Consider the following 12,952-nt stretch of genomic DNA (forward strand, 5'->3'; position numbering starts at 1 on the left):
AGAGAGCTTCAGATACAAAACAATAACCGCTAATAATTATTCCAGCTTTGAGCTGCAGTTGTTTGTGATCGACTGCTCTTGTCCTGTGCTCCTGTCCACAATTTATTGCCCACCCAATTTTAATAAGAACTTTCTCCAAGAGTTCTCTGAGTTCTTGTCTGATTTTATTCCAAAGTTTGATAAACTATTGATTTGTGGGGACTTTGATATTCATGTTTGTTATGCAGCAAATCATCTGGCAAATGAGTTTAAAGGCCTTTTGGATTTGTTTGGCCTCACTCAATCTGTTAATGCACCAACACATGAACATGGACACACTCTTGATCTTGTCATTTCTCATGGGCTTTCAGTTTCTTTTAGAGAAATAGTGGGCACTGCTATCTCAGATCACCTCCCTATTGTTTTTTATTTTGCTGCCCCCCCACCTGCCAATAGGCCTGTCTCCCAGCTGCATGCTGACAGTGGACTCCTCCCCTTTGTCCAGACAACTTACTCTCCACTTTCCACTCTACATGCTCTGCAATTCTGGATTCTGTTACCCCTTTTCACCAAAAAAAGCACCAAAACCAAGGCCAATCCCAGGTTGAACAACCACACCCATCTGCTCAGACAACAATGCTCTGTTATTAACCCATGCTCTACTGTCCTGTCTGATGCCTCCACCACAACCTGTGAAGAGTCGGTCTCCTTTTTTATAGACAAAGTGGCATCAGTCAGGCAGAATATCAATAATATGTTTATGTCCCCTGATGATGTGTGTGCTCCTTCTGCAGAATCTGCTATTTTCAAACAATTTGAGATTATTTCTCTGTCATCTCTCACTAAGGTGGTTAGTGGCTTAAAACCCACCTGTCCCTTAGACATTATTCCAGCCAAGTTTCTGAGGGAGGTTTTTTAGTTCAGTTGGATCAAGTTTGCTGGTTTTTATAAACACCTGTCTTAGCTCAGGGTCTGTCCCAGCTGCCTTCAAACATGCTGTGGTTAGGCCCCTCCTCAAAAAAACACATCTTGACTCCTCTGTGCTGTCGAATTTTAGGCCTGTCTATCAATTGCCTTGTCTTTCTAAGGTATTGGAAAAAGTTGTTTTTATTCAATTTCAAACTTTTTTAGAGATTAATTCTGTTCTTTTAGTCTGGTTTCAGACCCCGACACAGCACAGAGTCAGCATTGTTAAAGGTGCATAATGATATTGCCTTGTCCGTGGATGCTTGGAACCCTGCTGTGCTGGTACTGCTGGACCTCACAGCGGCCTTTGATACAGTCGACCATGCAATCCTTGTATCTCACCTAAAGCAGTATGCAGGCATCCGTGGCACCGCTCTCCAATGGTTTACGTCGTACCTGGCAAATGCGAGTTTTTCTGTAATGATTGGTGACCTCTGCTCCTCATAGGCCTACCTCTCTTGTGGGGTGCCACGGGGCTCTATTCTTGGCCCTATTCTGTTTTCATTGTATATGCTACCGCTGTGATCAATTATAAAAAAACACAATCTGTCTTTTCATTTTTATGCTGATGATTTACAGTTATATTTGCCCATGAGACCCAATGAAATCACTGCACTTAGTTACTGGACTGTATCATTGATGTAAAAGAGAGGCTGGCCCTGAACTTTTTACACTTGAATGACAGCAAAATCGAATGAATTTTGTTTGGCACACCATCTATGTCAAATGTTTTATTTACAAACTCTGGGACCCTGGTGAGCTTTTTTATACCACATGTAAAGAATCTCGGGGTAACATTTGACAGTGGGCTCAGATTCGATAAACAGATTAGGTCTATTGTTAGCACAAACTTTTTTTTGCTGCGTCTCCTGGCCAAAGTGAAGCCTTTTTTAAGTCAGCAGGACCTCGAGAAGGCAATCCACTCTTTCATCAGTTCAAGACTGGACTATTGTAATGCACTTTATGTTGGTCTTTAATCTCACATCTGCGCCAACTCCTCTTAGATGTCCCAAGGTCAAGATTTAAACATTGGGGCGATCGTTCTTTTGATGTCACAGCTCCCAGGCTGTGGAACAGACTGCCCCCTGACATTTGCACCACTACTGACCTCAGACTTTTTAAATCGAAGCTGAAGACACACTTTTTTAGATTGGCATTGTGGTGGAAATTTCTGTCAATCAAAGAGTAAAGTCAGATCTGTCTTTTCGGTAAGTTTAATCCAACCATCTGCAGATGGACTCACCACACAGTCAAATTCATGAGCTGAGTGAATGAGCCCCGAGTAAAGGAGTGCTCACAATTTTATACACAGATATCAACAAGGTCAGGGGAAGAGACAAGCACTCTCAGTGCCAGCAGTGATTAAGCTACACACACGTACATACAACTATCCCAATCAGACAGGCTTCTCATTGACACAAGACGTAAAGTTAAAACTTCATGACGCATGACCTGGGACTCTGTGCAAAGCATAAAATTATCAGACATAAAACATAAGACAAGAAGACGACTTTCTATCTGAGTTTTGGCTGGTTCGTGACTCTGTTACAATCATATAGGGCAGAGGTTAGGTGTTCATGCGTTTGCATAAGATATCAGTCACATGAAGCAAGTTAGATAAATGTTTTTAAGAAATCATATTCAACAAAATAGTTCAAAATTCATCAACCCATAATGAAAAGGAATTTTTCCATCACAGCATTTAACTCTGACTAGGGTAGTCCTGCTCTTAGGTGTACTTATTTTGCGTGTTTTTTACTTTATGCACTTTTAGAGGGCCTTTAACACCACGCAGCACTAGTAGCACTTTCTTGTGTTTGCTTGCAGCACTGTAGCACTTTCTTGTGTTTTATGAATTGTTTTTATGTATTATTTTACTGCTTTGATGTAAAGCACTTTGGGTACCGTCTGGCTATTGTAAAGGGCTATACAAATAAAATTTGATTGATAAATGACTGGATCTGGCTCCATTAAAATAATGTGTTTGGCGTGTTCTATGTATCAAGAACTCGGCACACCAATTGAGAATAGCGTTAATGTCTTTTTTCACCAGGTCATACTGTAATGCAACCTGATCATCAAAATGTTATTGTAATAAGTTATCCAGTGTTGACAGTTTGCACTCCAGCTGAAATCAGTACCTATGATGAACTTAAAGTCTGAGTGGTCTAATAGAATTTTAATTATCTGTGCATAGTAATGTGAGTCAAACTAATTAGGAGCATAGCGCGATACAAGTGCAACATCTGTATTTTTTATATGAATGTTGGCAATAGCTATATTGCTATATTGCACGATAGGGACTTGGCTGAAGGTCATTTGTGGCAGCCCCTTAACTCATCTCCTCTATACCTGTGTGTGTAATGTGAGTGGAAAAAATTACAAATAGTGTGTGTGTGTGTGTGTGTGTGTGTGTGTGTGTGTGTGTTTTTATATATATATATATATATATATATATATATATATATATATATATATATATATATATATATATATATATAAATCTGCCTGCCTTCTTCAGCAACCATGGTAGCAATGCACTTCAAATGAAAGTTCAGGGGATGCGCTTTTAGCATTAGCAACATGCTCAATACTAGTGTTAACTGCACTCAAGTCAACTGGATCTTCTGCCGTATCCCGAGGCTGGTCAAGTTTGTGCTGTTTTGCAGGCTTCAGCATTGTGAAGTGAAGTTAAGAAAACAATTTCATAGGTTTTTAGGTTGGTTCAGCCAGTGAAGGATAAATTAAACTGTTCCAAATGGAGGAGAGACAATGCCACACAGCCTATTTCATTTGGAGTGAGTGCCCTCTAACAGTGGACAGCATCATTACAGTTGTGGTCACATAAATTCACAACTTGAAACCAACTATTTATTGATATTTGGAAATTAACTTGCTGGCCGCCAGTTGCCCATCTCTGCACTTGAGGATTTTGGGCTCTCATGGAGTCTGTTCCTGAAAAAATACATGCACACCAGCTGGTGTGCATGTATTTTTGTTGGACAGTGCTCCCCCTGTTCGTCCTAGCACAAAGGAGCAGATACCCATCCTGCTGCTGGGTTGATACACTTCTATGGCCCTGTCGAGCTCTCTTTGTGTGAAGGCAGATCTCCTGGTATCTCCTCCATGTCCTTGAGACTGCATTGAGGAAGATACAGCAAACTTTCTTGTAAACTTAGTTGTGAAGGCTTAGGTGAAAGCAATTATCAGTGGCCACCTTTTCCTTTTTTGGGGATTGTCTTACTTTTGTCTCACCAGTACACCTGTTTGTTGCTGTCATTTGTGCCTCAACAGGTTGAACTGATTCACAATTACTCTAGCTTCCAAAATGGACAGATTGATATCCCTGAAGTTTAACTAACTTGATGTTATACTGGTTATACTTTTTTTTTTCTTTTTTTTTTTTACATCAACTTGTTTAACAGGATGGAAACAGGTCAGTATATGCTTACTGCACTGGTTGATTTTGTTGCTTTTGTTTGAAGAAATTACTGATTTTATTTAATCATTAAATATAGTAAGTAATCAACTAAAGTACATATATCTTAGAAGTGTGATGAAGTTAAATCTCATCACAGTTTACAAATGGATAAACTTCAGCTTTTGAAAGGACTGACAAAAAAGGTTTACTAACCCTCAGGTCTAAGGAGATATTTTGATGACATGTTACTGTCTTGACATGTGATACTTTTCAGTAGGGTCAAAGGATTTTCTGTTCTGTTTCTGTCTGTTCTTCTCACTGTTCACTGTTTGTTGCTCTTCTGTCATTCCCTTATTAGGAAATTACCCACACTGAGTATGTACGGCCTGATATGGATATTTATCAGGACTACATAGAGGGCTGCCTTACCTTTAAAAACCCAACACACCACAACAACGGCAACTATACTTTGGAGGCTACCAACTATCTGGGTGAAGCCATCAGTACTGTGTACGGGCACTTCCTTGACAAGCCCTTTGAAGGTGAGTTGGGACTTTAATGGGGCATGTTGAATCGATGTCATATTTCATTGATTTTTGAGAGTCAGGACAAAACATATCCTACATAGCACAGTCTAATTTATATATAAAAAAAGAAATTCATCATGATTGGCACACTTACAAAGTTAAGCCTAAAGTACCTATGTGAATATTTTAGAAGATTCTTTTTTTTAATCTTTTGGGGGAAAATGTGTTTAAATGTATGGTCTGTGGTTAGAAGGTCCATGTTATTGAACTTGCCCTCAGCAAGAGGTCACAATATTGACCATCACAAAAAACTTTTAAAAAGCTCTACAATTGTGAAAACATATATATCGAATAAAAAAGGGGGTATAAATATAAAAAACAATACATGAAGTGAATGTCAAACAATATTTTCCATAAAAATCTGCCCATCAGATGTGTGTCAGATTTTTTCATAAGCCTCATAAAATCAGGAAATTGCATGGTCGGCTATATTCCTGACGACCCCTTTTCATCTCCCTGCCTGTGGTGAATGCAAAACTTGCTCTGGTATGTTTTACATTTTTTGATATTTTAGACAAACACTGTCAATATTTCTATGGTCACAGCTGAACACCATCTGTCTGTTAAGATACTTTTTTTGAAACCATAGTGGATTGAATTTAAAGGTCCCATATTATGAAAAATGCATTTTCTCTGATCTCTACATATATAAGCTGGTCCTCCCTGAGCCTGTCAACTCCCAGAATGAGGAAAACAAGTGATTCCTGCATGGTCTCTGCAGCCCACCCACTGGTAACACGGCTCCTACAGGCTGTTCAGATTCAGCTCCTGTCGTTTTGTAACGAAAGGAGTCATTATCATAGGCCGACCTCCTCTGCGTGGTGATAGGAGATATCCGAGAGGGGGGCGTTCATCCCCGAGGTGAAGCTCGGTGTGTCCAGCAGTGAGACAGCAGTGTATCACAATATCGTTGCTCAAAGCTGGACACGCAAGTGGCTCTGTTTTTGGTTTTAATAATCAACATCAGTGCCCATATTCTGTTCCAGCTACAGAACAACAGAAGAGACAGTGGTTGCTTTTCATTTTTTAATGACAATGTGTAGGCTGCAGTTCATGTTAGCTTGTGTGAGTGCTAACCACTCCACATCAGACTGCTTCAGTAACGAGGGTCAGTACAAAGCTGGCTTTGCCTCGACACTGACCCTCGTAAAAGGATCAGTCCCAAACATACCGGACCCAGCAACTGCACTCGAGCCACTGAAAAGTGTTGCGGTGGTTTGATAGTATTTACAGTTGGCTACGAGTATGGTGAAGTCAGCTGGAAATCAGCTAACTAGTTAGCTCTGCTTCGGTCCACTGTGCAATGACGTTTAAAGCGAGTTTAATGTTAATAATATTACAATGGAGCTTGGTTGTCACAGTAAAAAGTCTGGAAAGGTGCAGATTGGAGACAAAGGAGATGCTAACAGTGTCCAAGAGTTTGGAAACTGTGTTGGAGACAAACACAGCTTTCCCTAGCTGTTAGTCCTTAGCTACATGGTAGAACAAACTAACATTATTCAGGCACACTAACCATTCTGAAACATCCTGCTGCAGCCACAGAGTCTGCACTTCTTCAGGGGTCTCTCCCTCTGGGTCCCATTCTGGGTCAAACTGGTATGGTTGAAGGAAAAAATCTCCACAAGCCATAGCTTTATATCCACTGTAAACATTAGCGCATGCTGCTGCTAACGCAAGGGGCATCCTCTCCCTGAGAGTGATGTAGCAGGCAGGACTCTCCAAGTAGGCATTGACAGGCGGAGCTCATTAGCATTTAAAGATGCAGGCACAGACACAGACTGCTCTTAATAGAGCTCTGTAGAGCGACTTTTAGACAGCTGAAATTCAGGACCATGCATGGGTTTGGGGCAATGCGTATCTAATACAGAGTTTTTGGACCTCTGACAGCTGTGTGAAATTGTTGAAAAACTGTAATATGGGACCTTTAAGCATTTTAGTTAGGTTATTGGGACAGCTAGGTACTGAGGAAAAACTAGCTATCTGCAGTGTACAATACATTTTTTGGCGGGAAAATACATGCCCTTAAGTCAGCTCCATCAGACGTCAACTCCATGAGGTTCTGTGTCTGATGGAGTTGACCTGTAAACTGACGGAGTTACTAAATCCACCAATAACCTCTTAATGTGCTAACATGATATTATCTGTGAATATAGTAAATGGTTAAAATGTTAATTCAGGGTTTTATTTACACAAAAATGTGCATACATAGCATGCATTACATTACCGTACACATTTGACAGAAGAAGTGAGTTAAAGACAAAAAAGTAATACAAATAGATGAGATGGGAGACAGGACAAAGAGGAATTGTTGCAGTATTGTTGTTAAGGAATGTCAACACACACGCACACATGCCACTTTAAAAAAGAGATTCATGATGAAGACCAAGTAAATGACTACTGATAAAGGAGGAAAGGAACAGGAGAAGAGGTTGATGAGAAAGAGGAGAGCAGGAAGTGGCGTAGGGGAGGTAGATGAAAACAGAGGGGGAGGAGGGCTCCTGGTTCCCCTTATTGTTCTTTTGATAGTTCTAAACGGTGTAATTTATAATAGTTGGAAACGGTGTATGTGCAATATATTTATTATAATTTGCTTTACAATACGTTCAATACTCTAATAACTAGTAGTAGTTTTAGTAGTAGAGTTTAAAAAGCACATTTCTTCAATAATCAGCAAAGCACACACATTTTTTGTCAACACTGTCAGATCTTTGTTAACTGTCAGATGTAAGTTTTTGTTAATCTTTCGGAAAGAAAAGAAATTCTTCCTTCAGTTTATGTTGTTTTTGTAATACAGGACCATCTGATCTACATCCTCTTATGTCTTATTTATTTAAGGAGTTTGTTTTTACAATATTGAAATTCAAAACAAAATTTGAAATATATTTAGAAATCTGGGTTTTCAAAATAGTGTGAAATCACAACTTAAGTTTATATATTGTATTTTATTGCATATTAGAGTAACTAAACGATATTACAACATACTTCAGAACTTAAGATTCTTGATTCATATTGTATACTTTTAACTGTGTCTGATGGAGTTGACACAAATCCAGTTCTGAAGGGAAACATGTTAAAAATGTGTTTTTATTTAGAACCTGTTCCTTGACATGGTTAAATAGCTATAAAACTCTTCTCCGCAGAAACATATAACCCTAATTAATTTAGTGTGCATTTAAAAAAAAAAAAAAGTTTTTTACAACGTGTTTTGTCCCAACTCTCAAGAATCAGTGATTTACTACTGCTAAAGTACCACATATGATAAGCTACATACGTGGAAATACTTGAGCAACAGTGCATTCATCTGTAGATGATTACAGCAAAATGAAAACATATCATTCCATTTGTGATAACTGACCTGAACATTCTTTTATGCCACAGTTTCTATTGTGGGTTTGACCGTGAAATGGCTGTTTCACAGAATCAATTTATCTTTATACTGATGATACAGTCTTGTACTGCTATGCTAAGTCTGTACATGAAGCCATTTCAATTAGCTGGCAGCTGTTTGACAATCTGCAAGATGCATGATATTCTCAATAGCCAAAGATAGGTCTCCATGTTACCACTGTGACAGGACACAGTATTAAAAGGGTTTCTGAATACAAATATTTGGGTATTTAGTTGGATCAGAAACTTACATTTAAATGTTGTATTAACACATTTGTTAGCAAGCTAAGACGACAAATTGGTTATCTATACAGAACTACTTTCCCCATGTTCTGTAGAAAATGGATCATTGAAGCTGTCTTTTTATCTGTCCTGGATTATGGTGATGTTACCATAGACATGCCTCTGTCTCTGATTCATTACTAGTGACTGTTATTCCACTCATTGCATTCTATATGAAAATGGATGGGCACCTTCAACAGTGAGAGCATTGGTTTCTGTTTCCTTTTTAAGCCTTTAAGGGCAACATGCCACCATATATCAGCTCTTTATTAAACTGGTCACAGAGTCACTGTTCAACACGCTCTAGTGATTTCACAATCACACAACTTCATACAGTTTTACTTATAGGTCAGTTTAAGACCTTAATTTCCAAGTACTCAGCATTTGAATGTAACTGTTTTTACTTGCTGTCCTGTATGACTGCCAATTAGCTTTTATACTTCTCTGTTTTGTGTTTTATCATGTTCGTTTCATGTTCAATTTTTATCATTTTCAGCATATTTTGTTTTCTGTTTTACTGGTATCTGTTATCATTTTTATGTACCAATTCTGTTCACTCACTCTTTGATTATGTTTGTTGTTTGTTATCACATTTTCATAACTATTCTGTATATACATTTTTATTTAAGCTCTTCACAACATTGAAAATTAGGGCTTGCACTTCATGACTGATTATAAAGTGAGAATTAGTCAAGTTACAGTCTGGAGACTGCTGTTGGTGAAACTGAGGGTGTTCTGCTAAGCAGTGATTTTTTTCCCCATTTTATTCTGAAATATTTAGATCTGTATAAGGTTTACATGATGCTGCTATAAAATGTACCAACCTCCACCTTTCCCCCAGACACTTTCATATTTCATTAGAATATGGAACAATAAAGAATATTATCTCATTTGAAGTGACCAGTTATCTCCACAGAATACATAATTGATTGATTGGCCTTTGTGTAGCTGAGATGTATCACATGATTTGGGAACAAAAACTAAGGAACTTTGTCAAGTTTTTCTCTATTTTTTTTCAGTAAGAAGTTGCTGGAACTACAGTCATGGTAACCAAAGGCCACTTTCACAAACACAAACTAAACCACATCTACCTCCCCCCATGGACATTCAGATCCCGGACGAGCCCCAAACTGTCACGACCAGGGCCTAGGGGAAACCCCTGGCGCAACATGAAAGTGAGACGCCCCTCTTCCCGTTCCCCAAGCACCACCAGCAGCGAAACATTTTTAAATGGTTTTACTCAAAAACATAGCATGTACATAATCTCACATGCTGGCAGTCTGGGACAGCAGAGGAGAGCCTCCAGGAACTGGCAGGAGCCAGCCCTTAAACTTCTGGCTCCAAGGCAGCAGCCAATCAGATCCCTGGGGCAACCTGCAATCATTCAGACACACCTGCAACCAGTCACACAAGGGTCACACGAAAGTTATTTTGATGACGCAGCTAGTGCTGCAGTTCCTGACAGCTGGCAAGTGGATTGTAGAAGTAAAAACACAGAAACGGAGAGTAAAAATTGATTTGAGCTGAGTGCATAACATTGGCATTGGATTGTAGAAAAAGGGTAGGTAACTTACAGGGAGTAGATTGTGGGGTTATCGGCCGACAGCCTTTATAGCAGGGGTGTCAAACTGATCCAGTAAAGGGCCATGTGGCTGCAGGTTTTCATTCCAACCAAGCAAGAACACACCTGATCCAAATCAGGTGTGTTCTTGCTTGGTTGGCTGATTGGTTGGCTGATCCAAATCAGGCGTGTTCTTGCTTGGTTGGAATGAAAACCTGCAGCCACATGGCCCTTTACTGGATCAGTTTGACACCCCTGCTTTATAGGTTCGGTAGTGGTACCCTAGCACTGCTTTCTGTAAGGGGGTGTAAAATGGAGAGAAAAGAGGTAGAAGGAGACAGCTACAACAGTATGGAAATGAGTGAAGAGGAGGATTATGAGATTGATAAAGGGGGTAGTAAGTGGGAGCAAGTTGGGTGAGGAGGAAGGAGTAAGTGCAAGTGAGAGAAAGAGAAAGAGGGATGATAAACATAGTTTGGAAGGCACGGAGAGTGAGGGGCAGGGAGAAAAGGCAAAGAGTGGAAAGACGGGCTCCCTTAATGTAGTGGTGAGATTTGACGGAGAAGGGTGAGTAAAGAAAATGGACCCACTAATATTTGCAAAAATAATCAGAGCACAAGTAGGAGAAATACAAAAGATTAGATGGGAGATGGGAACTTGCTATTTGGGTGTAACACAGAAACAGAAGTAGAATAAAAGCTGCAAGCAGCTATGAGCAGGCCCTCACAGATGTAGAAATAAGGAATATCAAGAGAATAAAGTAAAAGAAACAGCAGATATGGTACAGGAAATACAGAATTCTATAGCTATGCAGATGGAAAGTATGGGAAATGTTTAGTTTACACAGATGGATCAAAACAGCCGATAACAGGTGCAGCAGTGGCGATTCCCAGCCATCATATCACAATGACAAAGAGAACATCAGATCATTTAAGCATATATGCAGTAGAACTAAGCGCTATATTAGTGGTAATGAAATGGGTGGAGAACATGGTGGCTAGGAAGATAGTCGTATGTAGTGACTCAGTTTCATCAATCTTAAGCATCAAATACAGGACAGCGAAAACACATCAGGAAATACTGTTAAAAACATCCAGATTAAAACAACAGGGGAGGGAAATAACACTCATGTGGGTTCAAGCTCATTTAGGAATACAAGGAAATGAACAAGCAGACAAAGTTGCTAAGGAGGCAGTAAAGAAAGAGGAGGTGGAAATGAAAATAAAAAGCAGAGGGAAAAAGTTTAATATGGAAGGAAATAAATAATTGGTGGAATCAACATTGTAATATATATAAATGTCTCCCTTTTTCCTGCTTCTTTCAAAGTGTAGTAGGACAGGTAGGATGTTGTGGAGATAATAGAACAGAACAAGTAATCATGAGCAGAATAAGAATAAGGCACAGTAAATTGAAGAACACACTTAATATAATAGGGAAACATGAAACTGGTCAGTGTAACTGTAGGGAGAGGGAGACAGTGAACATGTGATTGTAGCATGTCCCGATATGAAAGGGAGAGGGAGATGATGAGTATATGGTTGCGGAAGGCAGGAATAATTTCAAGAGTATAGTAGAATGTGGAAAATCTAGGGAAAGGAGGAGAATCATTTTGAGATTTCTTGTCTCAACTGGGTTAATTAAAAGGACTAGTGCCGTGCTCGTAGGACGTATGTATTCTATAGAAAAGTGGGAGGTTAAGTAGTTTTTTAATGGATGGCCAAATGAGGTTGTGTTTGAAGGTGGGACGTACTTTTGATTTTACCATTACATTTCACCTTTTTCAACTGTTTACCTTGCCTTGTTTGGTGTCATTATTTTCAGCACAACCTCAAATATGTGACTGTACAGTTATGTTTTTCATTTCGACATACTGTATTAACACAATGGACCTAAAATCACAAAAACCATAAAATCCGAGTGGGAACAATTTAGATTTTTTTACTGTGAAAACCACAAATATGTTTAACAAACCATTTTTTATTACTCATAATGCAAATACAAATTGCTGTTTGCTAAATTTGTGCATGAGTTTTTAAAATTTACATAGTTATATGTAACTATTGACATGAAATTGCAGGCATTGCCTCAGGCATGAAGATCTGCACTGCCTGCTCCACATTCAGCAGTCTCCTCATTGTTTTGACTCACAACACAAAAAAAACGACTACACTACACACTACAAAAAACTACACTAAACATGTATACTATATACAGCAGAGGCAGTGGCTGCTTTCATTGTCTCGCTTGTCTCTGTGTTAGCGGTCTCCAGCTGCACTTCATTGTGAATTTACTAGTATACTAAATGTCACAAATTTCTCAACTCTCAAAACTCACGATCTCTATCATCGCTGTCTGTATCTCCGCCACTGCTGCCGTCACTCTTCCGTCGGCAACCCTCCTACAACTTTCCTTGTTCCTCAGCAACCAAATCACATGGTTTGGCTTATAATTTTGTGATTGGTTGGTATGGTGCCTTTTTAACACCAATAGGAACATGTTTTCTTGCTTGCAAATATGTGCTGCTTGTGGATACTTTTGTGATAAAAGCCCGTTTTTACCGTTTCTTCCTGCACCAGACACAAAGCAAACATGACGACCAGGGCCAGACTGGGAGACTTTTTCAGGCCAGGGGTCAGTCATTTAATCAGGCCACCCTGGCCTTGCCCACACACGCACGTTCTCACCCGCACCTACATGCATGGGTACGCACACATCCTCATCAAAATCCACTAACACACTTAATAGAAGAGAATAAATGTTTTACATAAT

The 12,952-nt window shown here is 39.4% G+C and overlaps 1 protein-coding gene across 4 annotated transcripts in view; it reads left to right on the forward strand.

Moving 5' to 3' along the window:
* Positions 1-12,952, forward strand: part of LOC119024832 (NT-3 growth factor receptor-like) — a 266,546-nt gene that overhangs the window by 111,908 nt on the left and 141,686 nt on the right. For all 4 annotated transcript variants that reach the window (XM_037107965.1, XM_037107966.1, XM_037107968.1 and 1 more), the window contains one exon: positions 4,725-4,908. In XM_037107965.1, coding sequence (XP_036963860.1) covers positions 4,725-4,908 — 184 coding nt within the window. The remainder of the gene's footprint in view (positions 1-4,724; positions 4,909-12,952) is intronic.

Source organism: Acanthopagrus latus, chromosome 8 (assembly GCF_904848185.1).
Source record: "Acanthopagrus latus isolate v.2019 chromosome 8, fAcaLat1.1, whole genome shotgun sequence".
Classification (NCBI taxonomy): Eukaryota; Metazoa; Chordata; class Actinopteri; order Spariformes; family Sparidae; genus Acanthopagrus; species Acanthopagrus latus.